General features: G+C 47.0%; 1 protein-coding gene across 20 annotated transcripts in view; it reads left to right on the top strand.

The window, feature by feature from the left end:
• MACF1 (microtubule actin crosslinking factor 1) overlaps window positions 1-18,695 on the top strand; it is a 1,825,008-nt gene that overhangs the window by 603,632 nt on the left and 1,202,681 nt on the right. For all 20 annotated transcript variants that reach the window (XM_069622429.1, XM_069622430.1, XM_069622431.1 and 17 more), the window contains one exon: window positions 18,250-18,428. In XM_069622429.1, the coding sequence (XP_069478530.1) occupies window positions 18,250-18,428 (179 nt within the window). The remainder of the gene's footprint in view (window positions 1-18,249; window positions 18,429-18,695) is intronic.

The following is an 18,695-nucleotide window of genomic DNA, read 5'->3' as shown; positions in this document are numbered from 1 at the left end:
CTTAAGCGAGTAATTGGCAGATTGATACACCCGGACCAAACAGGCTATGTCCCCGGCAGAAACATCACGGACAATCACAGGAGGCTACCTCATATTATTGATCAAACAGAGAAAGACCCGGGTGAGCTGGCCATTGTGTCACTGGACGCGGTCAAAACCTTCGACTCAGTGAGGTGGCCATGGTTGATGGCAACCCTGAAAGGGTACGGGATAGGGCCGGGGTACATTAGATGGGTCAAGATGTTATACAGCTCCCCGACTGCAAGGGTTAAAACCGGTGCCATAATATCAGATAAATGGCGACTCAGTAGGGGGACCAGACAGGGATGACCATGGTCGCCCAAGTTATATATTCTTGCGTTGGAGCCGTTGGCAATTTGCCTTAGGCAACAATACAGTGAGGTGGGGATTCGTACGGCAGGAAGCACACATTTGATATCACTGTATGCCGATGACATGCTTTTCTACCTGCGCTTCCCGGAAGAGAACCTGCAATATGTGTTGGAGGTGATGGAACGCTACGCCACCCTCTCGGGCATATCGGTAAACCCTGGGAAGTCCAGCGTGTTCCCCTTGGAGAGATACAAGAGTATTCCACTAGAAAAACTGCCCATTTTGCAGATACCCGGGCGGACCGAGATGTTTTGATACCTAGGCATAAACATATACCACAGGATAGAGGTAGAGCACAAATACAACACAGAGAAAGCAGTTGAAGGTATCAAAAATAGCATGGTGTTTTGGTCCAGATTGCCCCTTGCCATGATGGGAAGAGCAGCTTTGCTCAAGATGGTGGTTTTGCCCAGACTGCTACACTTTTTTGTAAATGTCCCGTACTTGATCCCCAAACCTGTCTTTGTCAGACTTCATGGCCTGTGCAGTGGCTTCATATGGCACAATTCTAGGAACTAGGTGGCCCTTTGGAAATTACAAAACCCGTGTGATAAGGGGGGTATAAACCTGCCGAATTTTGAATTGTATTTCTTGGCGGGACAGCTACTATATGTAGCTAGGTGATTGTCTGAAGATGAATCGGCGGAAGCCAGTATTTTGCGGGGTGATTCTGCCCCATACTTCCTAAAAAAGAGAGTGTGGCTGCACAAAACGAAAGTGGCGGAGATGGGGAGACTGTTGGTGCTGGGCTGGGAGGTCTGGCGTAGAGCATGGCGAACTGTGGGTGACCCGGACCCGCTCTCTCAGCAGGGCCCGTTGGTGGTGTTATGTGGGGGAGACTCCCCACTGATTTATGGGGTCTGCAGATACTGGGAACCGGTGGGCCTGGCCACGCTTGGAGACATATGGCAGGATGGGGAGGCATCAGGATTTCAGAGATTAATGGAGGAGACTGGGGTGCATAAAGGCCAATATATTACTTACTCCAGGATTCTGAAACGGGTGAGGGAAAGATGGCCCGAAACAGTACTTGCAGAAAAACCTGATGCCACTATAGAAATGATGTACGATGTCTCGGAGGGCGGGCACGAAATATCTCGGATATATGAGCTACTGAGTACGAAGGCGGGGAAGGAGCTGCTTCAACTGAGGCATGTCTGGGAGGAGGAGGTGGGGGAACCCATGACGGATGGACAGAGGGACAGAGCCCAAAGGTACCAGAAGAAGGTGTCCCGGAATGCGAGAATCCAGCAGATCCAGCTATATGTCACCCACAGAGCATATCTGACCCCCGGTAGAATAGCCAGGTTCGGTGGCTCGGCTGTACAGAAATGCCCCAGGTGCGGGGAGGAAGGCGGCTGGTGCTGCTGCATATGTTCTGGGCTTGCCCGGAAGTGAATAGATTCTGGGTAGAAATGTAAACAAGAATGGCCAGCAGTGGGGTGGTGCTTGACGTGGGGTCTGCTTGGGCATGTATTCTTGGGAGTTTTCCTAGGCCATGTAATCTGAAGCATATTAGCAAAATGAAGGACCTGGCTTATATCTTGGCCAAGCGCAGAATTGCAATGTGCTGGAAAGCGGCCCACCGGCCTAGAGTAGAGATGTGGTGGGCAGACCTCCTGAAATGGGCTAAGGCAGAAACTGCGGCCTGGTATGAAGCAGTCACTCGAGGTGGGGAGGAAGAGGTGGATCCCCTGATAGCCTGGAGGCAATTGGTGACTCGATGGTAAACCCCCACCAGGCCAAACACGAAACAGAAGACTTGGATGAGTTGATGATAATAGGGACACCTGAAGATGCTCAGGTGGATGGCACGGATACAATGGCTCGAGTTATTGGGGACACTCGCACCCTGATGCCTACGGGCTATTGCACGTTATAAACAAACACATAACATAACATTACCCGTGACCTCTAAAGACTGATACTTTCAAAGGCTCACGAAAGTAAGAAACAGAAGGCCAAGTTCTTTGTTCCTTCCTACAGCCCTCTCTCGTTCCTAAAATGAGCCTGGCTGCTCTCTCTATGGTACTAAATGCTCAGGTGGTACAGCCTTGTGCTAAGAGTGAAGTTTTGTACTGTTTCAGTTGTATGGTTTTACTAAGGCCTTAGTAAGACTTCAAAAAACGGTCCCAACACTCTGTAATGGAAAATGGAGATTACATTAAATTGTTGCACATTGGCCATTCGATGTATCTAAAACACATGGAACTGTTTCTAACAAAGCCCTGGGGACATGAATGAAACAGTTTTGCTTACAAGAATAGATTGAATAATTGATGTTCCAGGGCTATGATAAAATAAATGTCACGAGTCCACGATGGCCGCCAAGCTGTGCGATCACGGCAGATTGAGCTCAGTGCCCTATAAGAAGCGAATCAATGTGAATTGTGACGATTGAGTGTTCCGCAGGGTAAGAACACATTGCGCACCTTAACAGCAATGCGTCCGCTGCAGTCGGAGGATGTAAGCTGCCCTGAACGGAATCGTATTTATGGAAGCTCCCCTCATACTCCCGGAACTGCAGGGAAGTCGGGAGCAGAGAACAGCGAGTGCCTAAAATGCGTTGCCGGTGAGGATTTGAGGGACAACGCCTATGCCTGCATTTGTTTAAGCGGAGGGAGCCCGGGCAGCATTACCGATTTCAGCAATCCTATCTAATTAGTTCATGACATCGGGCGAGTGTTCCTCCCCACTTGATATTTTACCCGGCATAGCTATAAGCTTTAAAGACTCTTTCCCCCAGAGATGACAGAGCGCAATAAAGCGATCGGATGCGCGCCAGGCAAATTACCAAATGTAACACTGCTTTTGTTGAAACACTGTTTGTCAAGCACTTTGGGCCTGCAGGCTTAACGGCATTGATTGGTGTAACACCGCATTGGAAGGGAAAGTCCATTTATGGACTGCGCAGGTGCTGATTTTGGACCCCTAGAGGGAGAATTCTTATGTTAGAAATGACATGGGAAGAGAATCCTAGGCAATAGCAGTGCAATTGCTGCGAGTAATTTCTATCTTTCCTATAAGTTATTCAATTCACTCCAATGATGCCAATAGGTGAGAACCACCTATGTTAACAGCGTCTGAAACGGCAGAAAGATGGTATTTAGATGTGCAATTCCTGTGGAAGTATTATCCCTTCATCTGATTGGGGCACGACTAAAGGCAATAACTATAATAGGGCATAGCTAAAAGAGAGATGAGAAATCTGAAATTCAGGATGTTGCCGAGTCAACATTATTAACAGGAGAACCCTGAGTGAGCACATGGTCAATGTCAGAATCTAAGGCCGAAGAAAAGCGTGCACTTCCATACTCCCTCCCACTATTAATCCGATTAGCAGTTGTTGGCTCAGGTTGGGCGGACCTGTAAAGTCATCCTCGACACAGAGATGGTGGCCTCAAAAGAAGATATGGAGCACTGCTTTCAAGTTTTTCAGGACAAGTTGGCAGCTTCTTTGCAAACACAATTTAACAATTTTACTACAGAATTTAAATCCACCTTGGCAGACATAAGAAAAGATATTGCATCTTCGGAGGAAAGAACGGATACAAACAAGTAGGCATTACAAGACTTGGCACAGGAATATACGAATTCGCAGGTGCTCCTGGAACAATCAGCACAAGCGACTTATAATGTGAAGCAGCAATATGAGGATTTGGAAAATAGATCTAGGCGTTCCAATATTCAAATACGGAACATCCCGGAATCAGTGTCGGACTCAACTTTGAGAGAGGAAGTCACTAGGGTCTTTAAGGATTTGTTAAATACTGACGATGAAACAACCATTCCGTGGATAGAATCCACTGAGTTGGTCCGAAGTGTCAAGACGTGGGGCTCACCCTAGAGACACACTAGTGGCTTTGACAAATTACCTGAAGAAGGAGCTTATTCTCAGGGAAGCCAGGAAAGCAACATAAATTCCACTTAATGGGAATGACATTCAATTGTATAGGGATCTATCCCCAAGGACATTACAAAGGAGAAGAGACATGAAGGAGATCTTGCAACATCTACAAACCCACAAGATATCGTACAGATGGACCTTCCCCTTTGGCCTTCTTTTTATTTGGGAAGGCAAACAAATCCAAATTACAACAAAAGAGGAGGGGGACGTGAATCTTGCGAATGGATTTGGAAGATCAACCAGGCCCTAGCTTTGGGATGCAACCACATGCCCCCCGGGGACCTAGGCACTGGGAATCGATGTTGGTTGAACGGAACCGGACATGGAAACAGAAAGTCCCTCCAATACCAGAGAAGCCTGGGGAACTCTAAAGGGCAATGTTTAAGGTGATTAGGTTGTTATGGGGATATAAGGTGTTTCCTTCACAGATTAAGATTTTCTTTATGTAAGAGGAGGGGCACGTTAACTGCTCATCTTGGAACTCACTAAAGATAAAAACCAGGGTTTTAGGATATCCTGCAAACATCCCTGGTACAAGTGGCAGGCCATCTCTGGGGACGGCGTCCATAGAGAGAATAGCAAAGATGGTCTACACCAGGGAGAAGGGGCATACATTGGGGGATTGTTGGGTTGCAAGGGAGGAGGGTAATGTATAGAAGGTGGAGAGGGAAGTTGTGGGAGGGAGGGGGAGCGGGTATTTGTACACTGAATCATTATCAAGGGGAAAGAAAAGATCGGACGGAACAGCATATTAAAGCGGGAGGTCATGTTGTGATGGTTTCATCCTTACCTACTTGACACTTAATATAAGGGGGCTGAATCCCCGGTAAAGAGGAGAAAATTGGAACGACTATTGAGTATGCATCAGCCTGAATGTATAGCTTTATAGGAGGCGCATATTCTATTTCAACACCGAAATAAGCTAAAAATAAAGCAATACCATTAGCTAGACAGGCTAATGCACAGGGGAAGACCACAGGGGTTCTGATTGTTAGGCTCAGCTGACTCCCACGGAGGCGCAGGCCTGGTTTGGAGTGCTGTTGCCTCTTCTATGGTGAAGCCCAGGACTCGGAAGATGGACAGGACCGGACCCTCAAATCTGGCTTGACTGGCTCGCAGAATTATCCTTCTGTGTGTGAAAAGGGAGTATTAACAATCTGCGGGATAATGTGTAAGCCTCCCACTCCCTTCTCACCCTCCACGAAACCCTTCTGCGATTCCCCGTGAAGTCTCACCTTAGGGTCTGAAAGGACGAGCTCTCCATCCTGCTTCTGATGCAGGGGCGCGTTGTAATCCAGTTACTTCACTGGATCTTGGATTGTAGAGAGTTCAAGTTTGCTTGACCTTCCTGGTAAAATACTGTGAGAATTCGCCCGAAATAATAATTGTCCGTTGTCTCTATTTCAGGTGCAGAACAAAGATTCCGAGATGAGCAATGGAACCGACGAAGGAAACTCAGGTGAGTTGTATGATGAGAGGTTCCTTTAGTGTCCTTGCATTAATGCACTAAGGCTTGTGTCTTTTTTCCCCATAGAGGCTGGGGTTCGGATATGCCGGAGATATGGCACCGACCCGAAGTGAGAGGTGCAGTTCCAGTAGATATCAGGTAAGTCTTTAATGAGCGTTCAGGTAATGTCTTAGCATTCGCTCACTAACGCTGATGTCTCTTTTTTCCCCTTAGGGGCCGGGGTCCGGAAATGCCAGGATGCGGCACCGACCCGAAATGAAGTGGGAATGACCCAACAGGTAAGTCTTATGATGGAAAATTAAGGTTTTCTTATTCTCTTCCCTAGCTCACCTTTGTTCTTGTCTTTTTCTCCCTAGGCGCTGAAATGTGGCTGCGGATCCAGATGGTCGCTGATGAACATGGAGGCGCCCAGAAAAGGTGAGTGGAATGCGGCGCTGCAGCGATCGATGCGATGTGCTTTTAAAATGAATGTCTTCCTTTTCAGGATCGTCGGCGAAATATCCCCGGGATGCGGATTTAGCAGGTAAGGACTCTTCTTTCTTCTATTCTCTTCTCTTCTCCCTTTGCAGGTGTTCCAGGATGCTGGCGGGCGTGGCAGAAGTCAGGATGCAGGAGCAGACACGGTGAGCGTCCAGCTGCTAGATGCAGAACAACGCGAAGCGTGAGTTGCTGCTTGGGCGTGGCTTAAATAGCCTTCAAAGTAGTTCCAGGTATGTATCCTTCCTCTCAGGTATGTATTCTTCCTCCGGCCACACCCGTGTGGTTAAGTAGTCCCCAAAGATAAAGTAGTCCCATTCAGGCCTCTAGATGGCCTCGATGTTGCAGCATGGTCTGCATCAGGTAAGTTTACACCAAGCACCTTGTACACAAAGTCATCTTTTATGAGCCTGGCGCCTATGGCGCCAGGACTGTTGTCCAATATGAGCCTGGCGCCAAAGGCGCCAGGACTGAGTCCAAAGGGCCCCTATTTGGGGCTGCTGAGACTTCCCTCTGGGACATGATGTCTGCCTCTGGGGTAGCTTGGCCTGGTCTGGCTCCTTGGAGGTAGGCATCATGACACTGATTGCTTTTAAGACAAACGTACAAGTCTCCATTGGGAAGGTTTTGGCTGATAAACAGAGTTGATTTTTGTTTATCATAGTACAGATGGGCTCGATGGCGTTAACCGTGGTATCTTTTTATGCCCCAAACACAGGCCAAGAGGGTTTCCTGAAGTCGGCTTTGTCTAACTTGGAACAGTTTGGTCATGGAGAAATGATAGCGATGGGGGATTTAAATATCGCATGGAACCCCTTAAGGGATAGAAGCTCTAACACTTCACACGTACGACCTTCGCCTTCATTGGCCATTACATAGAAATTTGAGCTGTTGACTCTTAGGGACATGGGGCCTACTTTTGAAGGGAGATAAATGGGCAAACACATTCTTTTCCCACTTTCATAAATCCTTTTCCAGGATAGACTATTTTTGGGATACAACTGGCTTGATAGGAAGGGCGACACAGATCAACACACACTCAATCACCATTTCAGATCACGCCCCTTTAACTATGGAGCTTAACCTTACCGTAGCAAGACCCACACTTTGAGCTGGAAATTCCCAAAAGAGGTGGTCTCCGATCTGATCATATGTACAGACATAGATGGGGAAAATTGTGGAATATTTTGAATCCAATTTGAATGGGAAAGGAAGTATAGACTTGGTATGGGACGTGTTTAAAGCAACCCTGCGGGGGAAGCTTATCGCGATACAGGTATATAGAGGGAAGCTTAGGCGAAATATGGAAATTGAGTTGGAAGCTGAAGTAAGGGAAACTCTAAAACAAATGGAATCAGACACATCCACGATTCTTCATAGGCAATACTGAACAGCTAAGGGTAAACTAGATCTAATACATACCAAACAGGTGGAAAAAACGTATTATATCTAAAGTAGAGGTTTTATGATAAAGCAAATAATGCAGATAGTATGTTGGCTAGACAATTAAAACAGAAGTTAGTGGCTCAGATAATTCAGGGGGTAGAAGATTCAACGGGAAAGAAAGTAACAATGACAGAAGATATTATAGGCCAGTTTCAAGTATTTTATATTATGTTGTATGAATCATATTCTCCAGATCAGTCAGCACACAATAATTACCTAGAGGTGAGCCAACTGGTAAGAATTTCGGAAGAAGGTAAAGTGAATTTAGGTAATGATAACACCCAAGAAGAACTACTGTCAGTCATAACTAATCTTCCAATAGACAAAGCGCTGGGTGCAGATGGATACACCGCCTCTTTCGGGTAACTTTGGCCCCCAGGCTAACAGAACTTTATAACTCCTTTGCTAGAAGCAGTAAAATCACAGCATCAATGAAAGAGGCTAAAATAATTTTAATCCCAAAGCCAGGGAAGGATTTAGCCAAATGCGGCTCGTACAGCCCGATTGCGCTCATGAATATTGATGCAATAATATATACAAAAATTCTTGCAAACCGGCTTAATGATCTGATGCCTAGTCTTGTACATCCTGATCAGATGGGATTTGTTAAAGGGCGACAAACCCACAAGTATATACAACAAATCTGTCACCTAATTGAAAAGCTGGATAAGAAAGAGGATGCAGCGGTCATGGTGTCATTAGACGCCGAAAAGGCATTCGACCGGGTACAATGGTCCTTTCTTTTTAACACTTTACGAACCATGGGGTTTGATTCTAAATATTTAATGATGGTAATGTCTAACTATGTGCATCCCTCGGCTAGATTGCTCATTAATGGTCAACTTTCCCCTAACGTTTCTCTCTTGAGGTACGAAACAGGGCTGCCCTCCTTCACCTCTCTTGGATGCACTGCATCTAGAACCTTTATTGGCACACCTTAGACAATCAGAGCTGGTAGAAGGTATATCCTTTGGGGGTGAGACGCACAACCTGATGGCATATGCTGATGACATGCTTTTAACGATCAACAATCCAAGTAGATCATTGCCTGAGGCATTAGCTCAATTAGAAAGATTTGGTAGAGTCGCAGGTCTTAAAATCAATGTTACAAAGTCCGAAATTTTGAACCTAGGTCTTAAGCAAGGAGAACTAACTAAAGCAATGAAGGAGGCACAGCTCGATGGATGCCTCAGAGCATGCGAGTTTTAGGAGTAAAAATAACAAGCTCACTGGACGACATATACTCTGCGAACTTTCGCCCCTTACTAGACAACATCCAAAGGTTGCTCTAGGCATGAAGCCCTTTAATGGTGTCGTGGCTTGGGCGGCTTAATTTAAAATGGTGATTTTACCCAAGGTGCTGTATCTTTTTCAAGCTCTCCCGATCTGGATCCCGGCCTCCTTCTTCCGAAACGCTACATAAAACAATGTCAAACTATACATTGGAAAAACAAATCCCCAAGGATAGCATTGAGCACATTAATGCTTCCTCCGCATAGAGGTGGGGTGAGTCTTCCTAATTTTAGAGTGTATTTTCGCACAGCTCAGCTGCGGGTAATTAAGGAATGGTTTGGAGATGACACAAAAAAAGGTGTAAGCAGATGGAAAGAGCAAAAGTGGGTCCTAGAATGGGAGAGACTATGGTTACCTAGATACAACAGACCTCAATATACACCATAGTATGATCACAGGGGTGGTGGACGATACATGGGATCAAGCTGTCTGCCTACACAAAATCACAGAATTTCCCTCCCCGTTTACCCCTCTCTTCGCAAGCCCCCAGTTTACCCCAGGACCCCATGCTAATTAATTTCCCGAATGGAAAAGGGAGGGATGCATAAAGTTTCAGGATATTCTCTTAGACCAGGAGATTAAGTCTTTTACGTTGTATAAAGAGGAGTTTCGCCCTCCACGAGAAGCACTGTTTGCAATATTCCAAGTCCGCCATTGACTGTTGGCCCCGCCCAACAAGTGGGCTGCCTAAAACCACTTACATCATTGGAGCAGTTTGTACCCTCCAGCTTCGGTGATAGGGACATGATATCCAGATTATATAAGCTTCTAAATGATGAAACCCCACTAAAAGTCCCCACATTTCAGTTGGCTTGGGCAAAGACCTTGGGGTATATGCCAACTGAGGAAGCATGGTCCCGCTTATGGTTAGACATCCTGAAATTGACGAGATCTATACAGATCAGGGAATTTTGGGTTAAATTAATGTACCAATGGCATTATACCCCAGAAAGACTACATAAGATTACCTAATCGGTTTCGGTATTGAGTTGGAGGGATTGTGGGGAGAGAGGTAATTGGGAGCATATATGGTGGGCATGTCCTAAACTGTCACAGTTTTGGGAAGAGGTTCAGGAAAACATGAAGGTAATGTTTGGGTTTAAGACGGGAAGACCTCTTGGAGAAATTCTTTTGGGCATGGCACAACAGGACAATGTACAATGGCCGAAATATCGGAGGAAAGCATTTAATCTTCTTCAATTGGCCGCACTATTAGTCATAGCTCAGAAATGGAAGTAGTCGGATCCTCCATATAAAACATTGGTATTATAAAATATGGAATTTGGTTTTGTTAGAGTGCATTAAATATACAATTCAAGGGGAACAAGCGGAATAGGTGCCGATTTTGAGCTTTCTACATGGAGACTTTACAGCATAGCACTTCGCACAGAACCTGCGAATTCAGAATATTCTGACTTTTATTTCTTATGCAATGTTTGTATTAAGTGTACATGGGTGAGTGAGTGGGGTGAGGGTTGGGGGGGATGGGGAGGGCAGGGAGTTAGGGGTGAGTAGAGGTATGGGAGTTGGTCAGGGATGTGGAAATGTGATGTAAAAAGTAAGCAATGGGCTGCCCTGAAGGTGCCTCAAAGCACAGATGCGTGGAGTTGTGTGGAGGAGACTTTTCGATTATCCGCTGGTAGGGTGAGGCAGGGGTTACCACCAATGGTAGCTCTAGCTGAGCAGGCAGACTTGACTCTTGGGGGTGAGGGTCAGGCGGTCGGGGGGGGGCTGGTAGTACTACGGTACCAACTGGTTCCACATAAGCACACATTAAAGCCAAGTCAAATTAACAAGGGGGGTCCTGGGAGTCCCTCTGCCAGACATTAGTCCTGGTTGCGAGAGACTTACCCAGAGTCTTTAGCTCACTATCTTTCACAGAGAAGAAATATCCTAAACATATCAGTCTTTGTCCTGCCCTGGGGCAGTCCAGCACCAAAATGCTAGGCAATTCTCCTCTGAACAAGAGTACCAACAGCATCCCCAGACACGTGTTTCGGTCTGGTTGGACCTCATCAGTAGGGAGGAGCTGTGCCTCTCTAAGAATAGTGAGCAAGGGGTCCACGTCTGGATTCCCCTAGTAATTTAGAGTGAGACCCAAAGTTACTTGCATATGCAAATTAACAAGGGGGGTCCTGGGAGTCCCTCTGCCAGACATTAGTCCTGGTTACGAGAGACTTACCCAGAGTCTTTAGCTCACTATCTTTCACAGAAAAGAAAAAACCTAAACATATCAGTCTTTGTCCTGCCCTGGGGCAGTCTAGCACCGAAATGCTAGGCAATTCTCCTCTGAACAAGAGTACCAACAGCATCCCCAGACACGTGTTTCGGTCTGGTTGGACCTCATCAGTAGGGAGGAGCTGTGCCTCTCTAAGAGTCTACACAGTACAGTTACCGAAAAAATATGTTCTTCTGCGTTTAGAAATAAATGCACATTACCTGCAAGTCACAGGAACTGCTGAGATGGCAACCTTCAGTCTGGAGAGTCTTGTGCACCCCTCCACATGTGTTCCACGTTGCAGAGGTGAGGCACAGGCTTGTTGCAGTAAGTGCTGCAGTCAGGGGGGCTTGGAGCAGGAAGCCAAAAGATTTAAAAATGCAAGGCCAGGTGACCCTGAGAAGGTGAACGAGCTGGGGGGTCGCTAGTGCAGAGGTCAGTTCATATGTTTGGTTTTAGGTTTGATTGCCCTGCTGGTACATGTTGCAAGGTCTTGCATGCATGGTTGGGCGATGTTAGATGGCCACCACAAGGTGACCCATCAAGAGCTGGACATGACTGCTGTAACGGAAGTGAAGAAACACAATGGTGACCCTTTAAAGCAGGCCTTCGAGAAGCGGCCACAAAGGACAAGCCAGGATGTCTCAAGAAGGGGGTACATTTTGAACAGATGGAGGGGATTCCAACAGGCAGTAGCAACTCCCATTTCAGATCTGGGGAGTACCGCAAGTCCTGGAAACTTCAGTGGAGTCCCGGAAGGCTGCAGGCACAGATGTACCAGAATACAAGACAGGAGCCTGAGCAGGATTGCAGCACAGGGAAAGGCAAACTATCCCCTTTAGGAGCATCTGGAGTCCACAGTCCAACCATCCTAGAGGATCTTGAGAGACTGCTCATCTCTCCAGCTTCTACCAGCTGGTTTCAAGGTGCAAATCTCCAGAATGTCCTTGGTTTTCCTCAGTTATATGTGTACACACACACACACACTCTCTCTCGCACACACAGTGTAAGGGCTCTGCCTAGCTACCGAATCACCAGCCGTGCACCGTTCAAAGGTTTGACAGCCACCAACCGGGATTGGTCAGCCAAGTTCCTTCTTTGTGCGTACTGAAAGCCGCATGCAAGCATGCATGCATGCACACCACACACTCCCCAGAAGTTGAGTCCATTCTAAACTATATACCATTCATACAGCATACCTTTGTGAGCTGTGAGAGGAGCTCACACAAGCCGAATGATTCCCTGTGCCACAAACGCACAAAGATAACCCAGAAACAATATGGCTGAGACCTAGAACTTAAAAGAAATTGATTGGTTGTCACGTTGCTCCTGTTCGGGAAAACGTGGCTACAAATGCAGTAAAAAGGGTACAGAGTGGTGTGGCAAAAACGTCAGCCACCAGTCTACTCCTTAATAACTTTCACGGGTGAGAAAACCCACTTGGAGGCAAAATGGGGTGCTCTCGGAGCACTCCTGCCCAGGTAGCCTTCTGGGTTGCTAATGGCAACCCATAATAATTGAGCTGCAGATACAGAGGGACCTATGTCAGCAAAAAGGAAGTTTGGAAATCAAAAAGCTAAAGGGTGTCCTCAAGGTAGCTAAAGGAACCGCTAAAAGGGAATCGTGAACTAAAAAGTGGTTCTGTGGGATTAATGGTAAAGGGGCTATGGAAGGGTTTCCCCATTGCATAATTTGATCAAGGAAATTGGGGAAGGGATAAGAGAAAGACGGGTATTCAAACTCACCAACAAATAAACTCAAATGGGGGTTGTGAGTGGTACAGTGGGGGGCTACAGAACGGGGGGGACTAAGCAGACAAAGGTAAGAGGCATCAGTAAATGTTTTAATTTTAACCACAATTGGTGAGATTGTTGCATAACAATGGAAAACCCATTATTGCAAGGGCTTGTAGTGGGACAGCTGCTGCGAGTTGACCATTCAAAGAAACGGACTGCATTGAAATGTCCCGGATCCACTACAACTGTTTGGTTTTGAGTGTTCTTCTTTTAGGAAACTCTTATGTCGGTGCCTCCTGCCTCAGCAGGACCTGACAAAACACACTGCATGTCCATAGAGTAGTACTTTGTACCACTTCAAGGAGAGGTTTAGTGAACCTAGCATCAAACTGTTATGCCTCCAGTCCATATCAGCAGCTCCTGGATAAAGATGGCTCTTGCCTCTTCCTTTACCGTTTGTGCATCAACTGCTGTGACTGTGCATGTGAGAGAGAATGGGAAGGAAAGACGTTTTCTTGCCAGGTGTTAAGGACATTTCCTTTTTTGCAAATCAACTTCTCTGTCCTGGACTGCCCAGCACTACTGCTGGACTCCCTGGAATGTTTTAATTTGACTTTGAAGATGAGTGAGCCTTTTTACTCTCACTGGCCTCCTGCATTCACTGGCCCCTACTTACAAGGTTCCAGTGTGAGGAGACCTTCCCCTTTACATGTATTCATCAAAACGGAAGAAACCCTCACTATCTCCATCTTCTAAGGGGGGTTTCCCTGCCTCAAACTAATGCTAAGGAATCTGTCAGAATGTCCGTCGAAATCAAACTCTGCTGTCCCGTGTCGCAATCTTCTTCGTTCCCTTACCCTACAACTCAAGAATAATTCAACAGAAAGTTCCTTCTCCAAGAGGGTGACTCCCTTTTCCTGGTATTTGTGTGGTATTCCCAAAAATGCTCTTTGGCAAAAGGATGCCAGGGGGAATGACTCCCTTCCCCTGTCTTGCAGTTTCGCTAACCTTTGCACCAGTCCACTTTCAGAACCAGGAGAATTACTTTCAGTTTCTTCAACTTTCAAAACCAGGCGACTTCCAACTTCCCTCTTCTCGTATTGGTCTGCATACTCTAATATGGTTCACAGCAAAGCCAGGGGGAATGACTCCCTTCCCCTGGCGTCTCTTAAGCATATCAAAAGGGGTTTCAGTCTCTTCACCAGGAGACTGACTCCCTTCCCCTGGTGTTTGAGACTTCTTTTCTGTATCACTTACGTTGATGTTTCTTTCGCCCTCTTTTTGTGGAAGTACTAAAGACTTCCCTGCCATCGCGACGAGGGTGCTTTCCTCAGATGCTTAGTATACTTATGCCAGGGCCCCAGACACTTTTCTGGTGATCAGTGGGTTTATTGTTGCCACTGCGACGAGAAGGTTCTCCTCAGATGCTTGTTTGACTTGTGGTGGAGTCCCAGACCCTTCTCTGGTGGTCAGCGGGCTTACTGATGTCACTGTAACGAGGAAGTTCTCCTCGGATGCTCAGTCCTCCCATCCCAATAGTTTGATTGCTACTATAGGGCATGCGGAGAGACAGTCAAGCCTGACCCTCTTCCACCCCAGTGTCCCCTCTGGGTCTCTCATACCTCCTGTTACCTTCTCTGGGATTTCAGTGTGGCACTGGGGCTTCCTGGTGCTGGGGTACGTCTCTCCTGCTCTTTGGACCTCTCTCCACTGCAGTAGCGCACCGGTTTTCTACTGGACTGCTCGGCTTTGTCTTCTCTGTTTCGTGTGCGGGTCCAACTGGACCCATGAAGGACTCCCTCAGAGCTTCACCGGCATCCTCCGCTCTTCGGTTTCACACAGTCTTTAGCCATTCTTCTTGTATTATACTTAGTTGCCAGTCCCACCCTGGCAGACTGTCAAAGTCCTTTGTTGTTCTTGATGGATTGATCTTTATACATACTCAAGGCCACCTCGTACCAGTACTAGCACAGTCAGTGATCTTCATGTCTTCTGTGCTCTTCTTCGTCCTGGTACTTTCTGTTTAGGCTGTTTCTCTGCCACTATAGAAATAAATGGGTTTACACTCAAGAGAATTGTTTGACATGGAAGGGGGGGGTCAGTGAAGGTTGGGATGTGATGGCCAACGGGCTATACCCTAGGTGATCGTCGTCCTCCCTGTTGGGGGGGGTCCCTCCCCATGAGGTCCACCATTAAACCATCCCTAGGTGGACTATTGGGTAGCGGCCGCACCTCCCTAGCCTCATGGGAAAGGGCTTTCTCTTGGGAAGAAGAGATGATACCTAGCGAATCGTCACAATTCAATGGTGAGTCCATAAACCCATCAGAGCAGGAGTAGCCATCTCCCTTTTATGAATTGTGTGTTTTACTGTTTAAAGCACAAGCCGTCTTCCATGGAGTGCTGTGTGGACACTGTGTACTCTTCTCTTTGTTCCAAGTAGCATGTTTGCTACTTTCCTGGCATCCTCTAAACAGGCTGGCGGCAGTGGTTACTTTTGACCCCTTTTCCTGATGCATTGACCTCGGCTGCCTTTTTAGGTGCGATAATGCACTTAAGGGGGATCAAATACTCAAAATTGCCTCTGCTCGTGTTTAAGTCCTATTCGAGGTGACCTGCCCTTTGTTGACCATCCTTCTACCTTGCCAAGTGGGGAGAAGGCCCCTTTTCTTCATGCACATTGGCAGATTTCTTGCAAGTTGCTTGCAAAGGCTCTCCTTTGTGTGTGCATTGGCAGGAATCTTGATGGGGGGTGTCTACCCCGATCCACATTCTTCCAGGTGATGGGATGTTGCTGGGCAGATTCTAGAAGGTTGGCTATCCACTATTAGACATCCACTTGAACGTTTGAATGTTGCAAGTGTCCTTAATCGAGGGATGGGTTCGCCTCTACTCATTTTCTAGATAAACATTGATGAGCGGGACCCAGGAGCGAAATCGATCACTGAAGCTGAAGAGATCTGAGGACTACGACCAAGGGATGACGGAGGACAGCTGCAGAAACGAGCATTGGCTCAGCCAGCACCACTGCATCGTGAACCTAGACCTTTTAATCGACATCGAAGACGTATGTGAGGTTCATTCCTCTCTAAGTTTGGTGGGACTAACCGGTTACCTGTCCTGATTGAGGTTCATGGCCCGTTTTGGGTCGTCCCAGCATGCATCTTTGCATTTCCTCTGTAAGGCCTGTTTCCAGCTGTTCGTCGTTGCAAGGACGTCCGGCTGGTCAAACAACTGGAACGCTTTGTGGGCATCTTTGAGGGCTACCGAGTCACTGGCAATCTGATGTGCTGCCCTCCACCAGGTGATGAACCTGAAAGAAGACCAAAGTCTTAAGAACGAATTGCCAAGACATGCACCTGTGAGGATCTCTGTGACGGTCTCCATCGTCTAACCGAATCTGTGTGTCCTTCCCAGCCACTACAGTCTGAGGTCGCCAGAGGAAGCTAGAGACAACTGGTGAAGATTGCCCTGGAACCTGCGACCCAATGGCCCTGCACGGCAGCCTCAACGGTGAGGCTAGTCTTCCCCATCGGTTTACTGTCACCTCAAACTATTCCTACCTTCCAAGTTGCTCGGGGGCCTGAGATCACTTCTATCTCTTGAACCGCCCATTGGGTGACAAGTCCAGTGTACCGTATCGCTCTCGGGAGCTGGCCCAGGATGGCGGTGTTCCGGTACTTCTGTGGTTCATCCATGTGAACCCATGCAGTGGTAGGTGTCCCTCCTTTTACTGGAACTTTACTTAAAACCAATAAGTCCATATTTTGCATGTTCCATTTGCCCGGCTCTAATTAAATTCAGTATTTTTCCTGCACTAGCCAAATTGGCCCTCTTGGGCTGCTGGCCTCTTCCCTAAGGAACTTTTTGGGACACCTTAAACACTACTGGAGACTCGGTGCAGCCTAGGCTTGGACTTCTGAAGTTGTATATGGTGCTGGGTGCCTTAGAATTATAAGGCCTATGTATTGATATGTGATTAACATCTGTTCTTCCTATTTTAGTTAAAGCATTTATTGGTTGAATAACTTCATGTGATTCTAAAGTTGTGTGTAATCCATAGTGGCTTCCCTAACTGTGAGATGTACATATACTAAAGTATTTTTACTTGCCTTGAGATATGTAACGTGTGCTTTAGTGTACTGCCGTAATAAATTGGTATTTTTATAACTTACCTGTGTGGGTCATTTTCTCATCAATTATGCTTAGTTTGAACTGTACTACACAGCAGTGCCCTCTTTCTCCTTAGCTCAGCCTTGCCTTGCTGCTTGTTCAACGCTACTTAAGGTAGTGGCTTTGCTCATTGGGTGTTGTGAGTAGCATTGGAATTACCCTAGGTTGGCTTTTCCAAGTCCTACACTTGGTAGTGACCTTGAAAGACCCTTCCACACCAGGCAAAAGAGAATGGGCCCATTATCCACAGTAGAAGACATTCCCTCAGCAGATATGGATTTCTGCCAAACAACGTCATTTGCAACAGTAGATCGGGTTTGGCTCAGCGATTCAATGCTCAGACAAGTGACTAAATACGCTCCTTACCGGTTCGAGAATTCTTTATATGCGATAGTTCTGGGATCAAGTGGATTTTTCAGATCACAGAAAAGTATTTTATGGCCTTGGGGAGTGAAGGTTCTTGAATAGACTACCACTAAAAGCTGAAGATGCCTTTTGAAATAACATTTATACCGTGGCCAGGAGCCATCTCGTCCAGAAGGCCGCCCAGAAGGAAAGAGCTGATTGTCTGCTAACTACTCCCTCAGAGGCAGGATAGATCTGCCTGCCCTACCAGGAGTTGATCAAAGGTACTTCAGATAAATATTGCTGGCCACCTTGCATCAGTCGAAACTGTGCAGTTTAAGACAAACCGCTCCAGTTACCAAACTTGGCGCGAAGTAGAGGTCTTTTCAGATCCTCAGCGAGGAAGCTACCTCTCTAATAAGGACAGATATTAGAGAGCCGTTCAGTGGATTCTATGTTTGGGAGCCTACGAAAGAGAATTGTTAATTCAGAACACGAGAAGTGGTTTTCCGATCCACTGTGAACACAAGGACACATTCTTGATTTAGAGAGGGGGAGCGCAGGGCCCACAGATAAAGTATGCTATGTCCAAAGGTAGTGGGTGCTGGGTTGGGTAAGAGAGGGCCTTGAGGGTACACCAATGGAGCACTGTTTCTAAGGGTATGCAAGAGAGACTGTTATTGTTGATTACTATGATCCTGCAGGCAGTGTTTCCGGTTTTCCATTCAAAGCATGTGGCGGCAGAACTTGATCCACAGCCGCCAGTGTCTGATTGTTCATCTGTCTGTATCCCAGCGCATACAGGAGGACTTGAAAAGGCTGCAGACTGACCTTGGGGATGTGTCCCATCGTTGTATCCTGTTCTTTAAGCTGTCTCCCTCGGGGTCGAGTGTCCCAACACTGCGCTCTGAGCTGGATCTTCTGGTCGAAAGGATGGACACAGTGTACGGCCTGTCTTCAGTCTACCTGAACAAGTAAGTAAGGTGCCCGGGGCTTTTGTGGAGCACTGTGGGGGGCACGGATTTGGAGAGTATGCTTACTGTGTACAGGCTGTCATTTTTCCACCTGAAAGGTAAAGGGCTGGGACTTTTCTGCAGCACTATAGCGGCGTCCAGCTATTGGAGACAATATCTACTAGGGACAGACTGTCTTTAGTCTACCTGAACAAGTAAGGGACCAGGGACCTTTCCGGAGCACCATGGGAGGTCCAGGGAGTTGGGGCAATGTTTTCTTGTTACAGG

This window comes from Ambystoma mexicanum, chromosome 11 (genome assembly GCF_040938575.1).
Source record: "Ambystoma mexicanum isolate Mex_15411 chromosome 11, UKY_AmexF1_1, whole genome shotgun sequence".
NCBI lineage: Eukaryota > Metazoa > Chordata > Amphibia > Caudata > Ambystomatidae > Ambystoma > Ambystoma mexicanum.
Note: the sequence above shows the minus strand (reverse complement) of the source record. Positions and strands in the feature narration are given on the sequence as shown.